Source organism: Dasypus novemcinctus, chromosome 2 (assembly GCF_030445035.2).
Source record: "Dasypus novemcinctus isolate mDasNov1 chromosome 2, mDasNov1.1.hap2, whole genome shotgun sequence".
Lineage (NCBI taxonomy): Eukaryota > Metazoa > Chordata > Mammalia > Cingulata > Dasypodidae > Dasypus > Dasypus novemcinctus.
Window position 1 is genome coordinate 65342493 of NC_080674.1, and position 26618 is coordinate 65369110.

At 35.8% G+C, this 26618-nt stretch overlaps 1 protein-coding gene and 1 non-coding gene across 8 annotated transcripts in view; one reads left to right on the forward strand and one right to left on the reverse strand.

Moving 5' to 3' along the window:
* The window catches only part of RNF180 (ring finger protein 180), a 328361-nt gene that overhangs the window by 20422 nt on the left and 281321 nt on the right, over positions 1 to 26618 (forward strand). For all 7 annotated transcript variants that reach the window (XR_009188472.2, XM_058309282.2, XM_058309284.2 and 4 more), the window contains one exon: positions 1403 to 1537. Coding sequence is in view for 6 of the 7 variants with exons in the window: in XM_058309282.2 (XP_058165265.1) it covers positions 1403 to 1537 (135 nt within the window). In the remaining variant the exon portion in view is untranslated. The remainder of the gene's footprint in view (positions 1 to 1402; positions 1538 to 26618) is intronic.
* On the reverse strand, positions 17975 to 18079 carry LOC111767045 (U6 spliceosomal RNA). Its single transcript, XR_002798939.1, has one exon. It is a non-coding gene; the product is annotated as a U6 spliceosomal RNA (small nuclear RNA).

Sequence of the window (26618 nt, forward strand, 5' to 3'; positions counted from 1 at the left end):
AGCGATTGCATTTTAGTTAATTGTGGGCCTTCAGCTCCCTCCTCACCCAGACTATACTATAGAATCACCTAGGGAACTTGTAAAAAGTACCCATTCCTAACCCCCTCCTCATCTCAGACCACGTAAGTCACAATTTCTAGGAGTGGAGTCTAGGCATCACTATTTTTAAAAGCTTCCTAAATGATTCTAATGTGCAAGGGTAGAAAGCTATTGGTAATAACATAGTGAGCACCTCTAAGACAGAAGATAGTTTTTACTTATCTTTGTGCCCCCTGGGTTTGACTCAGTGTCTGGAATATGATCAGCTCTTAGTAAATTTTTTAAAAAAAATGTTACATTAAAAAAATATAAGATGTCCCCATATACCGCCCACTCTCCCCACTCCTCCCACATCAACAACCTCTTTCATCATCATGGGACATTCGTTGCATTTGGTGAATACATTTTGGAGCACTGCTGTACCACATGGATAATGGTTTACATTGTAGTTTACACTCTCCCCCAGTCCACTCAGTGGGCCATGGCAGGACATAGAATGTCCAGCATCTGTCCCTGCAGTACCACCCAGGCCAACTCCAAGTCCTGAAAATGCCCCCACATCATATCTCTTCTTCTTCTCCCCACCCTCAACAGCTACCATGGCCACTATATTTGTTGAATGAATAAAAACTTAAAGACCAAGAACAAGTGAGTAAATGAGAAAACATGTCCAAGGAATTAGGCCCGAAGGAATAGCCTAAGAGGTAAAATACCCTTTATCACAAACAGTTATCAGGGGAAGTTATTAAATACTTATTAGTGTGAAATGTTTATCCCAAGTTAGTCTAAAAAGTATGGACATAAAATCTCATAAAATAATACTAAAAATCTGATGGAATGTTCTCTGAGTCTTGTGTAACTACATCCACTACAAGATGTGGTGTAGTTAATTATTCCACTGAATATACTATAAAAGAGAAAGTATTGCATAAAGGATTTCTGCCATCAAATTAAAGTAAGCACTTTCAATTTTCACAGAATTATAACTCAATAAATCCTGTTATATTTAAAATTTAATGCTATAGCTACTCAAAACATTTTATTTACAAAAATATTTATAGTTCTTTGTCACGATTCTTTTAACATGACTACAGTAACTTGACTTCAGCAGTTGCTTTTTACTGCTTTTAAAGAGGAACAAATGAAAATAGACTGGTAGTAGCTAACATAATGCATCATTATATCAATTAGGTGGAATTTTCATACTCTGACATAGTTTGTAGAATGCCTCTAGCTTAAGATCTGGTATCTCAATAAATGATAGTTCTCTTCCTTCACTCAACATCTACTGTGCTAAGGGTTTAGAAACTTAAGTTTAAATGACATGGTTTAATGTTCTAAAAATGTGTTAATGTTCCCACAGATGAAAAGAACTGAAGAATTGTTAACTAAGAACTACAAACAAGAAGAAATAACTTTTCTTCATTGCTGGAAATGTAGAGAATGTGTAGCAGGCTCCAGTTGTTTCATGAACTACCGTGGGAATCAAGTGATTAAGGTGAATACTGCTAACGCCATTCTTCAGGCTATTTCCTAGTACAGAAATGCTGTTGACACACCACGCACATGCATTCCTATCTCTCCACACTTGATTCTACCTGACCCACTAAAAACCCTCCGAAAATATCTAAATATCCAAAAATATCTAAAAGGCACCCCACCTTCCACAGTTAAAATTAATTTTACCTTTAGCTGCAAACATTAACATGATCATAAACTTTTAAGTATTGTAGACATTAAGTTGACAATACTAGTCCACTTGTATTGTATCCACTCCAACTGGGAGTGAGCTTTAGTCATCAGCATACAATTAAATTCAGGATCCTATTAAGAAATAAAAAATCTAATATATTGTTATTTTTTCCTTATATTCAATTATGGACCCTAAAAGAGAAACCTCATGTACAATTTAAGTCAGTAACCCACAAGAAAAACTGAATAATAGTTAAAAGCATTTATTGATTGTCCTGGTGAAATAAATGTTTTAAAAAAAATTTTATAATTCTTTTGAAATGTATTCATAAACCATAGAGTTCATCTAAAGTGTACAATCAGTGACTTTTGGTATAATCACAGAGTTGTGCATTCATCACTTCACTATTAGAACATTTTCATTACTCCAAAAAAAGAAGGAAAAAAACCAACAAAAAACAAAAACACACCCAAAAATAACCCTACCCCTTAATAGTCACCTTTCAATCTCTCTATCCTTTCCCTCCCTTACATAACTGCTAATCTATTTGTCTCTATAATTTATTTGTGTTTACATTTTGTATAGATGGAGTCAAAAATATATAGTACTTTTTGTCTAGTGTTTTTCAGTTAGGATACATTTTTTTTTTACCATTGAAGGAAGATTATATTGCTATACTCTACTGTCCATAGTTTGTTCTGTTTGTATTTTTGCCTAAATATTACCCTGTAACATTAATGTACATTTGCTCTGTTTCATTGAAAAACATTTTTCTGTATGCATTCTAAACCATACTCATTTTTCACAAGAGGGTTCTCTATGCTATATAGTTCCATGTTTTCATTTTTTAGCTTTCTTTCTATTGATATATGTGTCCTTAGATTTTTCCCTTTCAGCCACTATCATACCCATATATTAGCATTGGTAATTACAAACCCTATTAATTTCCAAACATTTACAAACAACCTTTTTACCAGATCTGCACAGATTAAACCTCACTTTTCATTCTCTAAGCACATTCTGTTTTCTGGTGACTTATATTCTAGCTATTAACTCCATGAGTTTGCTCATTATATTTAGTTCATAATAGTGAAATCATACAGTATTTGTCCTTTTTTTAAAAAAAGATTTATTTATTTATTTATTTCTCTCCCCTCCCCCCACCCGGGTTGTCTGTTCTCTGTGTCTATTTGCTGCATCTTCTTTGTTTGCTTTCTGTTGTTAGTGGCACCGGAATCTATGTTTCTTTTTGTTGCATCATCTTGTTGCGTCAGCTCTCCGTGTCTTCGTGTGTGCGGCACCATTCCTGGGCAGGCTGCACTTTCTTTCGTGCTGGGCGGCTCTCCTTTCAGGGCGCACTCCTTACGCGTGGGGCTCCTCTACACGGGGGACACCTCTGTGGGACATGGCACTCCTTGCACGCATCAGCACTGCGCACGGGCCAGCTCCACACGGGTCAAGGAGGCCCGGGGTTTGAACCATGGACCTCCCATGTGGTAGATGGACACCCTAACCACTGAGCCAAGTCCGCCACTGTATTTGTCCTTTTGTGCCTGACTTGCTTCACTTAACATAATATCCTCTAGGTTCATCCATGTTGTCGTTTGCTTCATGACTTAATTTTTCTTACAGCTGAATAGTATTCCATTGTGTGTATAAACCACAATTTGTTAATTGATTCATCAGTTGATGGACACCTGGATATTTCCATCTTTTGTCATTGTGAATAAATGCCACTATGAATATCGATGTGTAGATGGCTGTGTACCTATTCTGTTATTCTCGGTATATACCTAGTAGTGGTATTGCCGGGTTGTATGGCAGATCTATATCTAATGTCCTTAGGAATCAGCAGACTTCCAGAGGGGCTGTATCATTCTGTATTCCCTCCAATGGTGAATAATTGTTCCTATCTCTCCACAGTTCTTCCAACACCTGTAGTTTTCTGTGTTTTTTTGTTTTTAATAGTGGCTATTCTAGTAGGTGTGAAATGATACCTTATGGTAGCTTTGATTTGCGTTTCTCTAATAGCGATGTTGAACATTTTTTAATGTGTTTTTTTTTTCTTTCCATTTGTAGTTTTTTAGAAAAATGTCTATTCAGATCTTTTGCCCAATTTTAAATCAGGACATTTGTCTTTTTATTGTTGTTATAGGACTTTTTAAATAAATCATGATGTTAAACCATTGGCAGATGTGTGATTTCCAACTATTTTGTACTACTGAGTAGGCTACCTTTTTACCCTCTTCACAAAGACTTTTGAGGTATAAGAGTTTTTAATTTTGAGGAGATCTCGTCTTTTTTCTTTCATTGCTCATGCTTTGGGTATAAGGTTTAAGAGATACCCACTTATCACAAGATCTTGAAGATGTTTCCCTACATTATCTTCTAGGAATTTTATGGTCCTGATTTTATGTTTAGATCTTTGATCCATTTTGAGTTGATTCTTGTAGAGGGAATGAGATAGGGGTCCTCTTTCATTCTTTCAGTTATGGATATCTAGTTCACCCAGCGCCATTTGTTAAAGAGACTGCTCTTTCCCAGTAAAATGGGCTTGGTAGGCTTATAAAAAATCAACTGTCATAGAGTTATGGGTCTATTTCTGAACTGTCATTTCAATTTCAAGATAGCTCAAGGTATCTCCCTTTATGCCCATACCATGCTGTTTTGACCATTCTACCTTTATGATATGCTTCAAGGTCAGGAAGCATGAGTCATCTGATTTGCTTTCCTGTTTTAGGATGTTTTCAGATATTCAGGTTCCTTTTCCCTTCCAAATAAATTTGGTACTTGAGTTTTCTATTTCTGTGCAGTAAGCTGTTGGAATTTTGATTGGTATTGCATTGAATCTATAAATCAGTTAGGGTAGAATTGACATTTCCATGATATTCAGTCTTCCGATCCATGAACACAGAATGTTCTTCCATTTGTTTAGGTCTTCTTTGATTTATCTTAGCAGTGTTTTCTAGTTTTCTGCATATAGATCCTTTACATTCCTGGTGAAATTAATTCCTAGATATTCAAGTCTTTTTGTTGCTACTTTAAATGGGATTTTTTTTCTTGATTTCCTCCTCGGATTGTTCATTACTAGTGTATAGAAACATTACTGATTTTTGTTTGTTGGTCTTTTATCCTGCCACTTTGCTGAACTCACTTATTAGCTCTGATAGCTTTGTCATAGACATTTTGGAATTTTCTAAGTATTGGATCATGCCATCTGTGACTAGTGAGAGTTTTACATCCTCTTTACCAGTGTGGATGCCTTTTATTTCTTTTTCTTCCCTAATTGCTCTAGATAGACTTCTAGCACAATGCTGAATAACAGTGGTGATAGTGGGCATCCTTGTCTTGTTTTTGATCTTAAAGTGAAAGCTTTTCCCATTGAGTACAATGTTGGCTGTCTGTTTTTCTTATATGCCCTTTATCAAGTTGAGGAGTTTTCCTTCTATTCCTATCTTTCAAAGTATATTTATAAAGAAATGATGCTGGAATTTGTCAAATGACTATTCTGCATCAATCGAGATGATCATGTGATATTTTTTTCTTCAGTTTTTTAATGTGATATGTTAATATTTTAGTGTGGAACCATCTTTGCATACCAAGAATAAAACCCATTTGATCATGTTGTATAATTCATTTAATATACTGTTGGATTCGATTTGCAAGTATTTTGTTGAGAATTTCTGCATCTATTTTCAATTGAGAAATTGGTCTGTAATTTTCTTTGTATCTTTTTCTGACTTTGGTATTAGGATGGATGATGTCTTCATAAAATGTGTTGTGTAATTTTCCATCCTTTTCAATATTTTGGAAGCATTTAAACATGATTGGTGTTAAATTCTTCTCCAAATTTTTCGTAGAATTTACCAATGAAGCCATCTGGTCTTAGAGTTTTCTTTGTTGTGTAAGATTTCGATTACTGATTCAATCTCTTTACTAGTGATTGGTTTGTGACTTCCTGTATTTCTTGTAGAGTCAATGCAGTTTGTTTGTGCATTTCTAGGAATTTGTCTATTTCATCTAGGTTGTCTTAGTTTATTGGCATATAGTTTCTCATAATGCCCTCTTATGAGCCTTTTTATTTCTGTAGGGTCAGTCATAACTTCCCCCCTTTCATTTCTGATTTTATTTATTTGCATCTTCACTCATTTTTTATTTGTTAGTCTAGCTTAGGGTTTATTGTTATTATTGATCTTCTCAAAGAACGAGTTTTGGGTTTTGTTGATTGCCTCCATTTTTTCCCCCCAATTTCATTTATTTCTGTTCTATGTTATTTCTTTCTTTCTGCTTACTTAGATATTGGATTGCTGTTCTTTTCTAGTTCTTCCAGGTGTTTAGGTAGGTCTTCGCTTTTAGCTGTTTCTTCTTTTTTAATATAGGTGTTTAGGGCTATAAATTTCTCTCTCAGCACTGCCTTCACTGTATGCCATAAGTTTTGATAAGTACTGTGTTCTTGTTTTCATTCTCTTGAGATATTTACTAATTTCTTGCAGTTTTTTCTTTGACCCACTGATTGTTTGGGAATGTGTTGTTTAGCCTCCATATATTCACACATTTTCCCCTTTCCTTTCTATTAATTGATTTCAAATGTCATTACATTATGATCTGAGAAGGTGCTTTGTAAAATTTCAATCTTTTTGTTTTTATTGAGACCTGTCTTATGATCCAGTATGTGTCTATCCTGGAGAAAGGTCCATGAGCACTTTAGAAGAATGTTTAACCCTCTGATATGGGATGCAGTGTACTGTATGAATCTGTCAGGTCCAGCTCATTTATCACATTGTTCCTGTTCTCTGTTTCCTTTTTGATGATCTGTATAATTGTTCTATCTATTGATATGAGTGGTATGTTGAAGTCTCCAACTATTCTTATAGAGACGTTTATTTTTCCTTTTAGGTTTGCTGGAGTTTGTCTCATGTATTTTGGGATACCCTAGTTAGGTGCATAGATATTTATGACTGTTACTCTTTCCTGGTGGATTGTCCCTTTTATTAATATATAATGGCCTTATGTATCTCATAACTTTTTTGCTTTTATCTGTTTTGTCTGACACCAGTATAGCTACCCCTGCTCTCTCTTGGTTACTTTTAATGTGAAATGTCTTTTTCTAACCTTTCACTTTCTACCCTTTTATATCCTTGTGTCTAAGATGAGTCTTCTGCAAACAGTGCATGGATAGCTCTTTTTTTTTTTTTGGTCCATTTTATCAGCCTGTATTTTTAGATTGGGGCGTTTAATCCTTAACATTCAGCCCTATTTTTGTAAAGTCATTATTTCAACAATTTTCTACTTTGGCATTCATGTGCCATATCTTAGTTTTGTCTGTTTTTTTACCCTTTTGTTTACCTTTTGATGATCTTCACTTCTACACTCTCCTCCAAGCCTCTGTCTCCTGTCTTATCTTTTTTGGCTGCAGAACTCACTTTAGTATGTCCTGCAGAGCTGAATTCTTGTTTGTGAACTCTCTTAGCAACCAGTCCAGGTCATTAGGGAAGATGTTTAAGAAGGTAGGTTATCTTCAGCTCTCTACCAGCTCCCAGGGTAAAAAGTGTCTCATCCTACCCAGCCTGGAAATGTGCAACCCCTGGGATTCAGCAGACCAAGTTGGCTGACCAAAATCTGAATTTGCTGTAGGCTGTGTCCTTCCCTCTCTCCTTGTGGAAGTAGACCCCTGCAACCCCCTCAGTCCATAGCCATTGGCTGGGGGCTGTCTGCTCTGGGGGAGGGGGGATGGTCACCAACAGCTGCTGTTGCAACTTTACTCATAGACCTTTCCCAGCCTAAAGTCTCCTTTTCTTTGCCTCTTTCTTTTATGGGTGGTGTCTAGCCTTCCCCTGGTGTCCTAAGCCCTAGAACAGTTTTCCAAACAGTTTCTGACTGTCCTCAGCTTTATTTCTGGTTGAGAAATGAGCCCTCTGCCTCTCTAACCATCTTCCTGGAAGTCAATAAATATTTTTAAAATAACAATAACAAATAAAATGCCTACACCTCTCTAAAAGCAATACTAAGAAGGCGGACCAAGTGCAAATTAGAAATCTATCCATGAACGTTGCAGGGAATTATAAATTTGGAGGGCTCCTGCAATTACTTCTCCATGTTTTCTTCCATTTTTTCAAAGGACATAGTCAGGCTTTTTTTGTTTTGTTTTTGTTTTTATTTGTTGTTTGTTTGCCTGTTACCTCAGTCACTTCATCATGATTATTTCCCCTCTTTTCCAGCAAACAGCAAAATAAGCAAATAACTCACATTTCATACTTACTATATGCCGGACACTATTTAGCACACACACAAAACTGACATAACATTTTAAGTGACAAACATTTTTTTTCATGCTAAGGGTCCTTTGTTTGGTATAATTTGCATAGATTAAAATTGCTCTATTTTATCAGCCCCACTCCAAACCAGATTAAGATACACAACATTTCCATCACCATAAAAAGTTCTCTCCTGCCCTTTTCCAGGCAGTACCCTTTCTTTTACAAGGCAGCCTATTTTTACTTCTGTTACCATAGATAGTTTTGCCTGTTCTTAACCTTTATTCATAGGGATTCATATGACTTATTTTTCTAAATATAATGTTTTTAAGAGTTATTTCTATTTTTGCATGTATCAATAGTTCATTCATTCATTGTATGAATTTATCACAATTATTTTTTTTTTGCTGATGGACAGTTGGGCTTTTTCCAGATTTGGGCTATTGTGAATAAATGGTACTATCAGCATTCTTGTTCAAGTCTTTCTATAGTTGTGTGTCATTATTTTTTATATATACTTAGGAATAAAATTTTGCAATCATAGAGTAAGTACATATTTAATGGTTTTAGAAATTTAGTATTTTACAAATTTACTTCATTTCCAACACCAATACATGAGAATTACAGTTGCTCTGCAACGCTTGATATTTTCTGTCTTTGTAATTTTAGCCATTTTGGTAGATGTATAGTGATATCTCATATAATTTTAATTTGGATTTCCCTGGTGAATAGTAATGAAGAGTACCTTTTTAATGTACTTATTTGTTAGGAACTATTTTAAATGCTTTATTTATATTCTTTATAAATAAAATAAAATTCTTTATAAAAAAATAAAATTTATTCTTTACATTTCCTCTTTGAGGAAGATAATCTATACAGTGCCTCTTTGAAGAAGATAATCATTTCCATTTTATAGTAAGGAAACTGAGGCACAGAATGTTAAATCATCTGTCTGAGATCTAAGTAGTGGAACTGCGATTGGATGGGTACTTTGATGCTTCAGAACTAGTCTTCTTAACCTCCATACTCTTTTCTGCCTGTCAAAAGACTACACTTACACCTCCCTCTGAATATCATATAACTTTACACCCAGGTAGAGTAGCTGGTCCCCTTATTTACTTGAAGAACTCTCATGAATTCATTCAATAAACAAATATTTAATGAGCAATAAGATTTCAAGTAGTGCTCTGGGATGTATTGGGATGGATGGTGGCAGAGAGTGATGTGTAATCAAAAAAACACATTCAGTATACTTAGGAGCTTTAAACTCTACTTAAAAGCAAAGTATCATAACAGAGGACAAACTTCAGCCTGTGGTAGTCAGAGATGTCTTCCCAGAAGCGATGATGTGAACAGGTTTTTATAATAATTATATATTTATATTATAGCTTTACTAATATAATTTACATACCACAAAATTTACCCACTGTAAGAATTTACATATAAAGTAAAAGTATATTTTTATGCATAAACATATCTGTAAACCACTGTTTTATCAAATTATAATATGTATTGCTATCTATTATATACATAAAAATAAAGTATACATATATAAAAACTACAAAAACTACAAAAAACAAAGCAAAGGAATAATTCATTATTATGGTTAAGTCTAGGGGAAAGAAGGAGTATGTAGTCTTGAGAGATTTCTAAAGTGGTAGTAATATATTTCTTAAGCAAGGTAATGGCTTATTTGGTATTTTCTTTAAATCCTTCTTTAAATAATAAAGACATTTTATATGTACTTTTGTATATGTATATGTTTCATAAAAATATTAAAGATGAACTTAAAAGAATCTTTTATAATGAAAGGAACTTTATAAGCAAATTGGTAGGAACCTGAAAGTAATTCTGTTTATAAGATACTATGCTGAACGGATTCTAAATATATCATCTATCAAATTGTTGCCTAAATTTATTGCCCATTAAACTATAGGTCTTAAAACTAACTGTACAATTAAATTATAAGCGTGTATATATACACACACATGTATGTGTATACATGCACACATATTTGTTTAGTTTTTTTCTATTTCTGAACTTTCTGTAAATGAAATCACACTGTAGGTAGGTATTCTGGGAGTTGCTGCTTTTATTTAGTATTACAATGTTAAAGCATAACTATAGTTGGTTTTTACTTCTATATAATATTCCACTGTATTAATATACCACTTTTTATTATGTATTCTACTATAAATAGATATTTGAATTACATATAATTGTTTTTCTCATACAAGCACTGCTGCCATGAGCTTTCTTGTCCATATCTTGGCAAAGATGGGCAGGAATATATTACTAGAAGTGGAGATGCAGGGTAAGTGCATGTTCAACTTTACTAGGTAGTGCTGAGCTGTTTTCAAATTGCCATCCTACCAGCAGTGGCTGAGTATTCCCATCATTCCACATTTTCACCAACATTTTTCATCTTCTCTTTCTTAGAGGCCATTTATGTTTTCTGTGAAATGTGTCTTTTTCTTGCCTGTTTATCTATTTGTTTTGTATTGATTTTTAGAAGCTTTTTATATATTCTTAATACTAATTCTTGTTGGTTATTGTATTGCAAATATCTTTTAGTCTATATAACTATATAACTTGTCTTTCAGTATTAGTGCTATCTTTTGATATCACAGAAGTTCTTATTTTATTTTATTTTTTAAAGGTGCTTTAAATTACTTAAATATTATATTGAAAATATAGGGCATTCCCATATACCTCACCCACTCCCCCTCCAGTGTTTTTCCCCTTAACAACATCTTTCATTACTTAAAAGTCATGAATACTTATTGAAGTATTGCTACTAACCATGGTCTATAGCTTACATTGTGGTATACACTTTGCACCACACAATCGTATAGGTTTTGACAAAATGTATAATAGCCTGTAGCTGTCATTGCAGTGTCATGCAGAACCATTCCAGTGTCCCAAAAATATCCATGCTGTACCTATTCTTCCTTCTCCCTCCCCTCAGAACCTCTGGTGACCCCTGACTTTATATCAATATTACAAATTCTTCAGTTACTAAAATAATAAGTCTACTTTAGTCCAGAGTTGCATCCGCCCCTTATGTTTGTTCATTTCTCAATCTTGAGGACTTTGGGATGGTGATGCCTATACTGCTTCCAATTGAGAGGAGACTTAGATCCCATGAGGCAGCAGATGGTTGGAACTGTTTTGCTTGCAGTCGTAGATACTCTATTTTTTGGAGGTGGGTGTTGTCTGCCATCATCCTTTTGTTAGTTGTCCTTGGTGAGTCTGATGAACCAGAGAGCAGGTGTTAGCTGTAACTCTACTGAGATTCAGGGCTCAGCTGGCCATGAACAGCCAGATTTAAGTTTCTGGGACACATAATTAACGGGTATGGTGGTAATTGTAGGTTCAAATAAAAGGGGTTTAAAAACCATGTGTAGAAAAATTATAAATGAGTGCAACTTCAATATGTAGGTGGGGATAGGTTAGCATATATTCCAAAGTAAGGCCCATTGACAAGGCGTAGAATTCCTGGGGTTGTCTGCCCTGCCTATAGTGTCCAGATGTCTCTAGAGCTCTTAGGAGCTCCCTTCTCCCCCCAGCTTGAAGCACAGTTTACTTTAGCAGTCAATGAGATCCTCCTAAGATGTGCATAAGTGTAACCTCTGGAATGACCTCTGAAGCATTTTAAATCCCCTGGCCATAAAAAGGCATTCATATTTAATGTTTTCCCCTTTTGGTCAAGGTCTTTTTCCAAATTCATTGCTGTCTGGTGTTTGGTATTAATCCCTTCATGTTATGGAGGCTCATCCCTGGGAGTCATACCTCACCCTAGGGGCAAGGTAGTGTAAGTTTAAATACTGAGTTCAGCTTAGAGAGAGGCCACATTTGAGCAACAAGAAGGCTTTCAGGAGGTAATTCTTGGGCAATATATAATATTAAGCTAAGTTTCAGTTTCACAAGAATGAGGTTTCTGCATACAAGCATCAATATCAAGGGCCTGCATAGTGGTCTGTCCTCCTTCGCTAGGCACTGCCCATGTGCTCTAGGGATTCTTGCCACTCTGTAAGAGAATGTAGCAGGATTCCCCAGGATAGCAATTCAGTATACTTTTGGTTTTTGTTTGGGTTTCCACCCGCTGAGACAGCGCCCATGACCACTTTGAACACATTCATATTCCATAAAGTCATGCCCCAGGTGCACCCCTTTCCACACATCCCCCTACCACTGATACCCTGCACCTGTGATCCTCCCCTACCACAGTTCCTATTCTTCTGCAATCCAAAACCTCCACTAAAACAAAACCTAAATAAATAAATAAATAAATAGACAAAAATAAAATAAATTTTTTTGCAGCGTGTCTTTCATCTCCATAAGATCTGGTATCTTTTTGTGTATAGTGACAGTTTCTTCTCTTGTTCCCCCAGCATTTTACTTTTTTCACTTTAATTTTCAAAGAAGGTTTTGGTTACAGAAAAGTCACATAGAAAATATAGGGGATTCCCATATACCCCACACCTCCCCCTTTCATATTTCCCCCTATTAATAATATCTTACATGAGTATGGTACATTTGTCAAAATTAATGAACAAATATTGAAGCATTGCCACTAAAATAGGTCCATGGTTTACATTATGGTTTACATTTGGTACAGTACACTTTTATATGTTCTAACAAAGTTCATACTGTTCTGTATACACCACGGCAAGATCATGCAAAACAATTCCAGGCCCTAAAAATGCCCCATGCTCCATCCATTCTTCCCTCTTCCTCTGCTCGGAACCCATGGTAACCACTAAGTTACAGTTTTTAAAGAATAAGGTTCATAGTTACCTATGTTAATATTGAGGGATTGACCTATTGGTCTGTCTTTTTTTATTAGGCACTGTCTATATTCTCAAGAGACTCTTTCCCCTCTATTTGAGAACTTAGCAGGACTCCCCAGGATGGAAGTTTCATATTTTCTTCTTTATTGTGTGGGTCTCCACCCAATCCGATAATACTCTATGACAAGATGAACACTTTCATATTCTATAGAAGCATGCCCCAGGTACAGCCTTCCCAAATATCCCTCCACACCTGATGCCCTGCACCAATAAACCTCCCTTGCCAAATTTTCTAAAAGAACATTGCCACCATTGTAATTTTAACCAAGGACCTATAAGTCCCTTGAGTTCACCTGTTCCTTCCTCCAGCCCTGCCTCCAGTACCATGGATAGTCTGACCCAACACTTCCACCCTGCTTACCCTCACATTACAGCACTGTTGACCCTACTCACATCCCTGTACCATTATCAATCCCATCCACTGCCAAACTACCCCTTTCCCCTTCTTATAGGTTTTGCCCATATTGAGCATCAGGTCACCACTCTGTATTCCCTTTCTTTCTCCTGATAACCTATCTCCCAGACTTTTGTTCTGTGAGTCTGCTCAATTTGCTTAGGTCTTATCAGTGAGGTCATATAATATTTATACTTTAGTCACTGGCTGACTTCACTCAGCCTAAGGTTTTCATAATTCATCCATGTTGTCCCATGTGTCCGTACTTTATTCCTTCTTACAGCTGAGTAATATTCCATTGTATGTTTATACCACAATTTGTCCATTCATCCTTTGATGGGCACTTGGATTGCATCCAACTTTTGGCAATAGTGAATAAACCTGCTATGAACATTGGTGTATTCATATATCTTGTAGAAGTTCTTAATATCAATGCAGATGAATGTTTCCTTTATGTTTGTACTTTTTGTTTAAGAATTTTGTGCCCTGAGGATAAGATTCTTTTCCTTTGCTTCCACTAGGCACCAAAGTTGAGATAGGCAAGTAGGGCAGTTTGGAGCTGTATGTACACCAGAAAATTGTGTTCTTAAATTTAATCCATACCTGTGGGTGTAAACCCATTTTAAGTATGACCTTTTTGGTGAGGTTACTTCAGTTAAGGTTTAGCCCAGGGTAGGTCTAAATCTCTTACTGGAGTCCTTTGTAAAGGAAATGAATATATAGAGAGTTCCATAGAAGCAAGAAGCTAAAAGTAAGGAAAACCAGAAAAGAGAGACCAGCAGACATCACCATGTGCCTTGCCATGTGAGAGGAGAGTCAAGGATCACCAACAGCTGGTTTTAGGGAAGAAAGCATCACCTGATGATGCCTTGATTTGGACATTTTTTTCAGCCTAAAACCTGTATGCTTGTAAGCTAATAGATTTCCATTGTTAAAGCCATCATTTTTTATGCTCAGCTTTGAGCAGCTTAGCGAACTGAAATGGCAAGTTTCCTTTTGTATCCTTCCTGGCAATGGATTTATTTCTCATGCACCCTTACACTGAGATAAAGCCCACTATTATTCAGAGGGCTCCTCTTCAGGCTCTCCTCACCTTGAGCAAGCCCTGGGATTTATCTCCTGTCTTTTACAGCCCAGGCAGGCATGAAATGACCCTTAGAACAGCATAGGTATTTAGGAAAGTGGGGAAATAGCAACCATAGCTATTGGCTCCAAGATCATACTTGTTTTGCCCTGACCAATACCTGTAAAATAGAAGTCTTTCACCCTGCTCTCAACATCCACAAAGCTAGGAACTAGACACTGGAACTCCTGTACCCTTTGTTATAAGATAACCCAAATACATCCAAAACCATGTTTGTTAGAAGAAACAGCACAAATATAGTCATGCTTTCTAAATATTGAGCACATGTATCAGCTTGGTGGTAGGTCATGTATGGACCTGGAACTGTAAGGGGATCTTGGACATTTGAGCTTCAGTTTTCCAGACGGCATGCAGTAAGGCATGTGACATAGGATTTGGAGTGCAGTTTTGGAGATATTCAGTGTCCACAGGGAGAAAGTGGTCTTCCATGCTACCCACAGGTGTGATATGCATGCAGTGTGAGCAAAATCTGAAACCAAATAAAAAATAACAACAAAAACCCTAAAAACTGCAAAAATAAAGTAACAAATAGCCTCCACAGGTGATATCATCATGGGGTGTGGTGTCCTCAGTTTTAATTAGGGCAGAATGGTAAAAGGAATATTTAGAGAAGTTGATGATATATAATAGTTTGCTGATGACAAAACTTAAGTCCCTGAAGGCATAGAGGAAGAAATTGAGAGGTTTGGGAAGGGTATAAGGTCGATTGGAGTATTCTTAGGACTATGGAGATGAGTGTCTGGATGATGATAGATGGATGCCCTGGGTTTAGAATTCTGTCGGTGCTAAATAAACAGGTATTGCACCAGAGGAGGATGGATGTAGAGCAGGCATGCTATTGCAGTTTTGGACATGTCAAGTTTTACAGTGCCTGTAACATTCAAGCACAGATTTCTAGGAAGCTGTGTATTTTATGAATATGAAATTCAGATGAGTAGTAAATGAGATTATCCTGGGAAATAGGGTGAGTAGAGAAGAGGGCCTAGGAACATTTAAGTGATGGCCAGAGAAAGAGCAGCTTTTCAAAGGAGAAAGAGTAGCAAGAATGGTAGGCCTAAAAACCAGGACACAGTGTTATGGAAGTCAACAGATGAACTTGTTCCAGAAGAAGGGATTGATTAGTAGTGTTGAATGATGTGGAGAGATGTAGAAAGACAAGACACTGCCTTCAATGTGCAGATTATGAGCATTGCAAATTTTACAGGGTTCTAGTCTGTGGATGGTGCCTCCCAGAGGCATGTATGCAGAATTGGCATACAAACCATATGGCCATATGTGGAGACCCTGAATAGGAGTTGAAAGTGTGTGTTTTAACAAAGAAGTTAAAGTTCTTTGTGAACAGGAGGGTTGCAAGGGTAGTTACCAGATTCCAGTAGGTTGAGGAAAGTGGGAACTAAGGAATGGGACAACACCTGCTATAAAGCATTGTAATTATTTCAGTTATACTCTGTCACCAGACTGTGAAGTGTTTTATCTTTTTAACCTCCTTGCTAATAGAGTGACTGCCATGAAGATGGTCAATGAATATTGATTCTTGTATTAAACACCTCTTCCCTCAATTTATTTGGCTAGATATTTTGCTCATTTTCTCTCTCGCTTTATTACCCTGATTGTGTTTTTCCTTCAGGGAGATAATCTTTGAAATAAAGCATATTTTTATTGCTTATTACATTTAAATTTTTTGTGTGTGTTTTCTCAGTGTCAGCATGTATTTATTCCGTAATTAGTTTTACTACATGCCTTGTTCTAGGCACTGGAAATCCAAAGAAAAGAGAATAGAGATGATCTGTCCTTGTAAAGTTTTCAGCATAGTGATCAAGTCATTTAAACATTAAATTATTAGCTGTTTAAGTGCCATGAAGGAAAAATATAGGGAGCCATAAGAACAGAACACAGACAGGGGGAGGGCCTATTTGGGGGAAGGCTTTTCTGAGGAAGTTACTTATATGGAGACATGATGGATTCGTAAGTGTGGGTAGTACAGTAGAGAAAACATTCCAAGCTTCTGAAACAGCATGTTCAAAGGCCCGGTAGTGGGAGAAAACCTAATACATCCATGGAGCTAGAAGGATTACTGTGATTGGATTTCAGAGATCAAGAGAATAGAAAGATGAGTATTGGCTATATCATTTATGATCCTATATGCAAAACTAAGAATATTGATCATTATTCTAATTGCTGAGGGAAGTCACTGAAGAGTTACATGACCTTGGAATTTTAAAAGATAATTTTGGTTAGAGTGTAGAGAATGAATTAGAAAAGTGACAAGAATAGATGCTGGGAGACTGTGCTCTGTAAGTCAGGCTCTGAGGTTTGTTTTTGTTTTTGTTTTCATTCATTGTGATCTTTTGATTATAAATTTGTTTCATTCTTGAAGTACTTTCTCAAAGTACAAGTAGAAAAACCTTGTAGTTCAGTAGAATTTTGGTTCCTTTATATTTCTAAAGCTTTAAATATTTAATAGTGTTAAATGACATTTTTAAGAAATTTATTGAAGTATATAATTCATACATAATAAGTGCATAGTAATAGTTGTGAACTTACAAAAACAAACATATATAACATCATACAGGGCTCTCTTACCTCACCCTACCAGCAATATCTTGCATTGTTGTGAACATTTTTAACTAATGATGAAAAAGCATCCTCAAAATATTACTATGAACTAAAGTATCTTACATTTGGTATATTTTTCCCCAAACCACCCTATTATTACTCTTATTTTAATTTTATGTCATTTTTACATGAACATACATATACAGTAAGTGTATAGTAAAAGTTGTAAACTTACAAAGCAAACATGCATAACACACAGGGGTCCCATACATCAACCCACCACCAACACCTTCATTGTTAGACATTTTTTACAAATTATGAAAGAATATCATCAAAATCTTACTACTAACTATACTCCATATCTTACATTTGGTGTATTTTCCTCCAACCCACCCTATTAGTATTTTTTAAAATATATTTTTATTACTGAAGTTGTGAATACAACTTCAAAACAATCATGCACATGTGAGGAAGTCCCATACAATATCCCTCTATCAACACACCACACCATGGTGGAACATTTGTTACGGAATATGAGGTAATATTAATTTCATCAGATAATTACCACTAACCATGTCCATAGCGTACATTGGTATGCTATTTCCATACTCCTCCATTATCAACACATTACATCTTTGCCATAGATGCATAAATATTATCATATTGCTATTAAGCACAGTCCACAGGTCACTCCAGTTGTATTTTTCCTGTGCTTCTCCGTGTTCCCACCACCCTACAATAGTGTACATATGCTCTAGCTCACAAAAGACACTCCTATATCTATACCAGTAACCACGATTCTCATCTGCCTCTGGGTTTACTGTGTTATTCAGTCCCTATATTATTCTCTAGCTTTCTTTCAGTTGACATTTACATTCCTAGACTACACTTTTTAGACACATTCTGACTTACAAACCATTTGTTATTCACTATAATGTGTTATCATCAACTCTATACATTTTCACATTTTTACTGTAAAGCTAATTAAAACTTCTACATACATTAAACATCAGTAGTCCATCTCAGTCCTCCTATCTCCTTAAAAATATGGAGTGCTTCACAAATTTGTGTGTCATCTGTGCAGGGACCATGCTAATTTTCTCTGTATCCTTTCAATTTTAGTATCTGTGCTGCTGAAGTGAGCACTAAATGACATTTTTTAAATTTGACCTCTGTTTATAGTGGCAATAGTTTAATGATATACTGGACTAGTTTTTAACAAATTAGCTGAGAGTCATTGCTAACATTGGAAATGCTGTTAAATGTCTTTTAAAATATTATGTAATATTGTTTATGTCAACTTATTAATGTTAAAGGCTAAAAAATTCATCACATTTATAATTTTAAAATTTAATGTTCCCATTTTACACAGCAACTTCGGTCTCTTCAGAAGAAACAAACTAAATAACAATGCATTAGCTCCCCCTGCTGCTTGATCAAATTATTTCATTTACTTACATTTTATGTCACCATTTTTCTGACACCGTTGAAGTGAAATTGGCTGTTATTTTTTTCTCTCTCCTTTCTTCTTTTGTTCATATGATAAATTTGAGACATGAAAATTTATTTAGTAATCTTTTAATCCTATTAAACAGAGTTTTCCAAATTTCAGTTTACTTTTTCCCAGAGATAACTTGTACCAATACTTTAAATTCTGCATGTTTGCTTCCAATTTTATAATTCATTTAAGAGATATCTGTTAACATGTGTTGCCATATATATTTGCATGATTTCTAAAAACTAGGTGATGTAAAACTTGTAATAGTTTATATGTCCTATTTCACCTATACAATTATATTAGAAGTAAATATCACAGTTAAATGTATTTTTCTAACACTTTCTGTGTGTGTAAATGTGAAATAGTTGGTAGTTTCCTTTGTAATTAGCCTTCTCTGTTTACTCTGGATGTCTTCTTTTGATTGAGCTCCATATCCTTTCTCAGAAAATGGAAATAGAGTACTATACATTCCTAACCCAGCCCTTTATTCTTCTCCCACCTTAACAATTGCTGTGACTGATTTTTTCCTCTGTTTTGTTGGCAGAAAAGTATTCTTAAACTTTTAAGTATTCAGAGAAAAGGTGCTTGTTTTGACTTACTAGTTATCAAATGGAGGAGGTTAGGTAGGCAGTGGCATATCAGAATCAGCTGTAGGATATTTTCTAAACCTGCCTCACTTCCGCGTAAGTTAGTCTATTGTTTTGCTTAAGTTAAAAATAATTTATGCCTAAATTTTGTTGTTGTATTGTAAGAATAGCAGTTTCATCCCTTAAAATATACTCCAGATAAAGATGTACATTTATTGTCCTATAAACTATATTTGTTTGATATAGGATATAGCAGTGAAAGCATAGTGCCTGAGAACATGAATTCTGGAGCAGCCTGCCTGGATGGGAATCCTCACTTTGTTACTTATTATGTGACCTTGGCAAGTTACTTTACCTTTCTTGTTTCACCTTCCTTATCTATAAAATAATAAAATGTGTCTAAAAAACAGTGCTCCGGGTGGTCCTTCACAAGATGGTGATCTTGATCTAGATAATTATTTACTACTAATCAAAAGAGAACTCTAAATTTATCAGAATGTTGCTGTTCCATGTCATACTTTCTGTAGAAACTACAATTCACATATTTCTTAGGATATCTACACTGGAAGCCCTGAGATTAGCACTGATTAAATAATGAGTCAATACCAGAATTTCTTTGTATGAGGCAAATCTAATAACAGTCATTAACATTTGTACTGTGCAGTTGGTCCAAGGGTGTTTGCTTGTTTTCACACAGTTTGGTTGTGGCTCAACAAGCCACAAGCTTGTGAGATTGATTATGACTTGAAGTTTTTCATCTTTTTCTGAAATTGAATTGACTTACCTCAAGGTCATTGAAGGAAGATAAAGGACTTTCTGCCCAGAGTGGTTTTAGCCTGTGACCTCCAAGCCCAGTGATTAAAAATAAGGTGATTTTCAGATTGTCATTTAATAATTCCCTGAGACACTATTCCATTTTTTCCATCTCTTTCTCTTCTGTCTTTTCCCATTCAGATGTTCTGTTCTAAAAATCACTAATTCTGTGTTCGAGCAATGTATTTTTAATATCATCTGTCATGTCTTTTATTCCCATAAGCTCTGTTACTTTTCTTTACAATGAACAACAGGAATTTGAAATTTAAAAACTCATTCTCAGGGAAGCGGCTGTGGCTCAAGCACTTAAGCTCCCACCTACCACATCAGTTCCTAGTGCCTCCTAAAGAAGACAGTGAGCTGGCCTGATGGGCAGGTGTGGCAAGCTGACACAAGATGATGCAACAAGAGACACAAGAAGAAAAACATAGAGATCCAACAAAGCAGGGAGCGGAGGTTCCTGGTGCCTCCTAAAGAAGATGAGCATGACAGCGAGCTGATGCAACAAGATGACAAAACAAGAGACAAGAAGAAAAAACATAATGAGAGATGCGACTAAGCAGGGAATGGAGGTGGCTCAAGTGCTAGTGCCTCCCTCCCATAATGGAGGTCCCAGGTTCAGTTTCTGGTGCCTCCTAAAGAAACAAGGAAGATAGGCACAGCAAGTGCAAACAATGAGGGGTTGGGGAGAAATAAAGAAAGAAAAATAAATCTTTAAAAATAAAAAGCCTGTTCTATTTTTAGGGAACCAAACCAAACCAAAACAGAACAAAATCAATACCTACTCCCAAATGCAATAAATAGATATAAATCTAACAAAATATAGATAAACTCTATACATGAATAACTAAAACAAATAAACAAAAACGTTGCTGAAAAAATCAGAGAGGACCTAACTAAATGGAGAGATATATTCTGGAAAATAATAATAAAAAAGGAATAGGGTGCTTATCCAGACTGCATGGATTCAAAGCCTAAGTGGATCTGCCACTTATTAACTTGCAATTTGGGCAACTTAATTATTTCCATGAAATATCAATTTCCCCATCTGTAGGACTACTGGATTAGTTACAGTATCTACCTCATGAAGTTATGGTATTAAATGAGAAATACATGTAAAACAATTACCACAGTTTCTGGCACATAGAATATCCTGGTCCAACTAGGTCAACTCCTCAACTCCTCCTTGGTCCTTGACCTCAGGTTAATTTATAGTCTTTAGTCTCTTTTAGCCCAAATCTTGTTACTTTTTGCAACCCTCTAATTTTACCTAATATTTTTGTCAGAATAAAAGCAAATTTTAAAAGAAGTCTGAAAGCTTCAGGGAGGGCAAATTAGGCAATTCATTAGCAGGTAATACTTGTCAAAAGATCTATTAGTCTGTCACATGCTTATCCATGAATAGACCTGTGCTGAAGTACACCCTCTCCTGCCCAGTTTACCAAATAGATTGGTAAACTTACTGTAAGAACTAGCATCAATTGTAGTTTTGACAGAATGCCCTGGAGACCTTAATTTCTTGGAATATTAAGACAAAATTAAAAAGCTTTAAAAAACTTTATGTATTCAGTAGTGTGATCTGGATAGTTTTCTTTTTTGCATTTTGTTTCTCCAAGGTAATGTGAAAAAAGGACAGTCTTCTTGCTGTCAAAATTATTTGAAGTATGTGAAGTGATGTACTCTATTTTTAGCAATGTTTTATAGGGTGAATACATTTTTATGATTTCCAAGAGTTTCTTCATTGCTTTTCTTTAAGAATATTTTATTTTTATTTTTAAGATCAGCCTTATTAAGGTATACTTTTTATATAATAAAATGCACACTTCAGTGAGTTTTGACAATGTATACATAATCATATATTCACCACTATTATCAATATATTTAGCCTTTTTTCACTTCTAGAATTCCATTTAATGGAATCATACCATATGTATGCTTTTATTCCTGTCTTTTTATGCTCAGCATAATGTTTTTTAGATTGATCCATATTGTTGTAGCTATAGTTCCTTTCTTTTTAATATTGTGTAGTACTTCATTTTATGGATACCATAAAACATTTTATGTTTATCCATTCACTAGTTGATGGACATTTGAGGTGTTTACAGTTTTGAGCTGCAATAAATAGTTTCTATGAAAATTTGTATACAAATCTTTATGTGGACTTATATTTTCATTTCTCTTGGGTATTAGTAAGAACCTCTAGGTCTTATGGAAAGTATAGGCATGAATTTTAAAGAAACCGACACATTTTTCTAAAATGAATGTACCATTTTGCATTCCCACAAGCAGTGTACAAGAATTTAGTTTCTCTATGTCTTTGTCAATACTGATATTGTCATTAATTTTTAATTTTAGTTACTCCAGTAAACATTCAATAGTTTTAATCTGTTTGCAATTCCCTGGAGACTAATGATGTGTTCTTTTCATATACTTCTTGAGCATGATGTTTTTTGTGAAGTATGTCCAATTATTTTGCTTTGCTCAGTTTTTAGGTCTATATATGTGTATTATATATATATATATCATGTATATTCTGGTTAAAAATTCTTGCAGGATACAGATTTTGCAAAAATTTTCTTCCAGTCATTGACATGCGTAGTCATTTTTTAAATAATGTCATTCAAAGAGTAGATGGTTTTAAATTTGATGATAGCAAATTTATCAATTTTTCCTTTGTTTTGTTTTAATGTCACAAGAATACCTTGCCTATCCCAAAATTGCAAAGATTTTCTTTCATGTTTTCTTTTAGAAGTTTTGTGGTTTTACCTTTTACTTTTAGGAATCTAATCCATTTCAGGTTAAATTTTGTGTATGGTTTGCAGTAAACATCAAGTTTCATGTTTTTCCTTCATATTACTTCAACTTTGTTTATTGAAAAGTCTTATGTTTCCCATTACCTTGGTTTGTTTATAAAAAATCAATTTACTATATGTACATATGCTATATATACTTACCTCCACACACACTCAGACCTATTTTTAGACTCTGTTCTATTGATCTTAAAATCAGGTACAGGCATACCTCAGAGATATTACGGTTTTGGTTCCAGACCACCACAATAAAGCAAATATTGCAATAAAGCAAGTCACACAGATTTTTTTCCCAGTGCATATAACATTTATGTTTACACTGAACTTTAGTCTATTAAGTGTGCAATAAGTAGCATATGTCTAAAAACAATATACATACTTTAATTAAAATTTTAAAAATGTTCACCATCATCTGATCCTTTAGCAAGTCATCTTTTTGCTGGTAGAAGGTCTTGCCTCGAGGTTGATGGCTGCTGAGTGACCATGGTGGTAGTTGCTGAATGCTGAGGTAGCTATGGCAATTTTTAAAAATAAGACAATAAATTGCTGCATCAATTGACTTCCTTTCATGAAAGATTTCTCTGTAGCATGTGATGCTGTTTGCTAGCATTTTACCAGCAATAGCACTCCTTTCAAAATGGAAGTCAATCCTCTCAAACCCTGCTGCTGCTTTATCAACTAAGTCTGTGTACTATTTTAAATCTTTTGTTGTCATTTCAACAATATTTGCAGTATCTTCATCAGTAGATTCCATCTCAAGAAACCATTTTCTTTGCTCACTCATGAAGCAACTCCTCGTCATTAAAGTTTTATCATGAGATTGCAGCAATTCTTCCACATCTGGCTCCAGTTTTAATTCTAGTTTCTTGCTATTTCCATCATCAGCATTTGCTTCCTTCAATGAAATTTTGAACTCCTCTAAGTCAACCATGAGGGTGGGATCAAACTTTTTCCAAACTCATGTAATGGTTGATCTTTTGACTTCATCTCATGAATCAGGAATGAGTTCTTAATGGCATCTAGAATAGTGAGTCCATTCCAGAAGGTTTTCAATTTACTTTGCCCAGATCCATCAGAGGAATCACTTTCTGTGGCAGTTATAGCCTTATGAAATATATTTCTCAAATAATAAGACTTGAAAGTCAAAATGACTCCTTGATTCATGGGCTGCAGATAGATGTGTTAGCAGGCATGAAAACAAATCATTGTACATGTCCATCAGAGCTCTTGGGTGACCAGGTGCATGTCAAAGCAGTAATATTTTGAAAGGAATCATTTTCTGAGCAGTCGTTCTCAACAGTGGGCATAAAATATTCAGTGAACTGTGTTGTAAACAGATGTGCTGTCATCCAGGCATTATTGTTCCATTTATAGAGCACAGAGGAGACTTAGCATAATTCTTAAGGGCCCTAGGATTTTGGAATGGTAAATGAGTATGGCTTCAGCTTAAGTCACTAGCTGCATGAACCTCTAACAAGAGTCAGGCTGTCCTTTGAAGCCTTTGAAGCCAAGCATTGACTTCTCTCTAGCTATGAAAGTCCTAAATGGCATCTTTTTCCAATAGAAAGCTGTTTTCATCTACACTGAAAATTTGTTTAGCGTAGCCACCCTCATCAGTGATCTTAGTGAGATTTTCTGTATAACTTGCTGCAGCTTCTGCATCAGCACTTGCTGCTTCACTTTGCACTTTTATGTTATGGATATGGCATCTTTCCTTAAACCTCATAAACCTACCTTTGCTACCTTTAAACTTTTCTTCCATAATTTCCTCACCTCTCCCAGCCTTCATAGAATTGAAGAAAGTTAGGGACTTGCTCTGGATTAGACTTTGGCTTAAGGGAATGCTGTTGATGATTTGATCTTTTATCCAGACAACAAAAATTTTCTTCATATTAGCAGTAAGGTTGTTTTGCTTTCTTATCATTCATATGTTCACTGGAATAGCACTTTTAATATCCTTCAAGAATTTTTCCTTTTTACTCACCAGTTAGCTAACTATTTATTTCCAGAGCCCTATCTCCTGGCCTATCTCAGTTTTTGACATCCATCCTCAGTAAACTTAGTCATATCCAGCTTTTTTTTTTGATGTGAGACATGCATGGCTCTTCCTTTCACTTGAACACTTAGAGGCCATTGTAGGGTTATTAATTGGCCTAATTTCAATATTGTTGTGTTTCAGGGAATAGGGATGCCTGAGGCAGGGAGAGAGATGGACCAGTCAGTGGAACAGTCAGAATGCAAAAAATTGCATATTTTGCTTGTGAGCTGATAAACCCAAAATAAGAACAAGGCCTAGAACAACTTTGTGCCTGGGAATTTCCTCCTGTCAGCCTTCATGTTACTCAAATGTGGCCAGTCTCGAAGCCAAACTCAGCATGTAAATGCAATGCCTTCCCCCCAGCGTGGGACATGACACCCGGGGATGAGCCTCCCTGGCAACGAGGGACCAATATCAACTACCAACTGATGATGCAACTGGAAAAGGACCTTATACGGAAGGTTCAATGCGGATCAGCAGAATATCCATGTCTACATAAAATACCATGACTTTAAAATGCTGTTTGACCTAAAGTAAGGGGGAAATGGAAAGGAGAAATGAGTTTATATGGCTACGAGTTTCTAAAAAAGAGTCTGGAGGCTGGCAGAAGGTTTGCCCTCATGCACAACTGAGCAGAGTCAGAGAGACAGATAAAGCAGATACAACCCCCAGATATTGGTTCCTTTGAGGGCTAAAGAGACCCATGGGAGTTATGGTCATGGCCGATGGGGTTAACTACCAGGGCAGATGGCCCCTCTTTGGAAATGGTGTTTATGTGTGATGAATCTGGACTCAGATGGGATCTCCCTTCATAAGACCTTCATGCCAATGTGCTGGAGGTGCAGTTAATGTTGGGGTTTAAGATATATTTAGGGGATTTGAATCTCTGGACTGACAATGTGATAGCCAGATCCTGAGCCTCAACAGACTCCAGCACCTACAATCTGATTTATTGGACTTACCACACTCAGCTAAGATGGAGTTGAAGAAGGACAACCACCACACCATGGAGCCTAGAGTGATTACAACTGAAAATGGGAGGATTGCATCCAGCATCCAGGTGGAATCTGACCCTCCTCTTGACATAGAGGTGCAATGGACACAACCAATCCAATGTCCACATAGAAGAGGTGGTATTGGAATGGGAAAAGTGGACATAGTGGACGAAGGGTATGGGGAAAGGCAGGAAGAGATGAGAGGTGGAGGCGTCTTTGGGACATGGAGCTGCCCTGGATGGTACTTCAGAGGCAATCACCGGACATTGTAAATCCTCACAGGGCCCACTGGATGGAATGGAGGAGAGTATGGGCTATGATGTGAACCAATGTATATGAGGTGCAGAGGTGCCCAAAGATGTACTTACCAAATCCAATGGATGTGTCATGATGATGGGAACGAGCGTTGTTGGGGGGGGGGGGAGAGGGGGGGTGGGGGGATGGGGTTGAATGGGACCTCACATATATATTTTTAATGTAATATTATTACAAAGTCAATAAAAAATAAATTAAAAAAAATTGCATATTTATCAATCAAGTTCACCATCTTATAGGGGCGTGGTTTGTGGCACCCCAGACAATTACAGTGGTAACATCAAAGATCACCAATCACAGATCACCATAACAGATAAAATAATAGTGAAACAGTTTGGAATATTGTGAGAATTACCAAAATGTGATGTAGAGACATGATGTGAGCCCATTCTATTGGAAAATGGAGCTGATAGACTTGCTCAACAAAGGGTTGTCACAAACCTTCAATTTGTAAAAGATGCAATATCTCTCAAGCAATAATAAAATGAAATGCAATAAAGCAAGGTATACCAGTAGTTTATATGTATTCCAACTTTGTTCTCCTGCAAAAAATGCTGGGGTGTATTAAATCATTTTGAATTTCCATATAAATTTTGTAATCTACTTATCAATTTCTGTTTAAAAAGTCA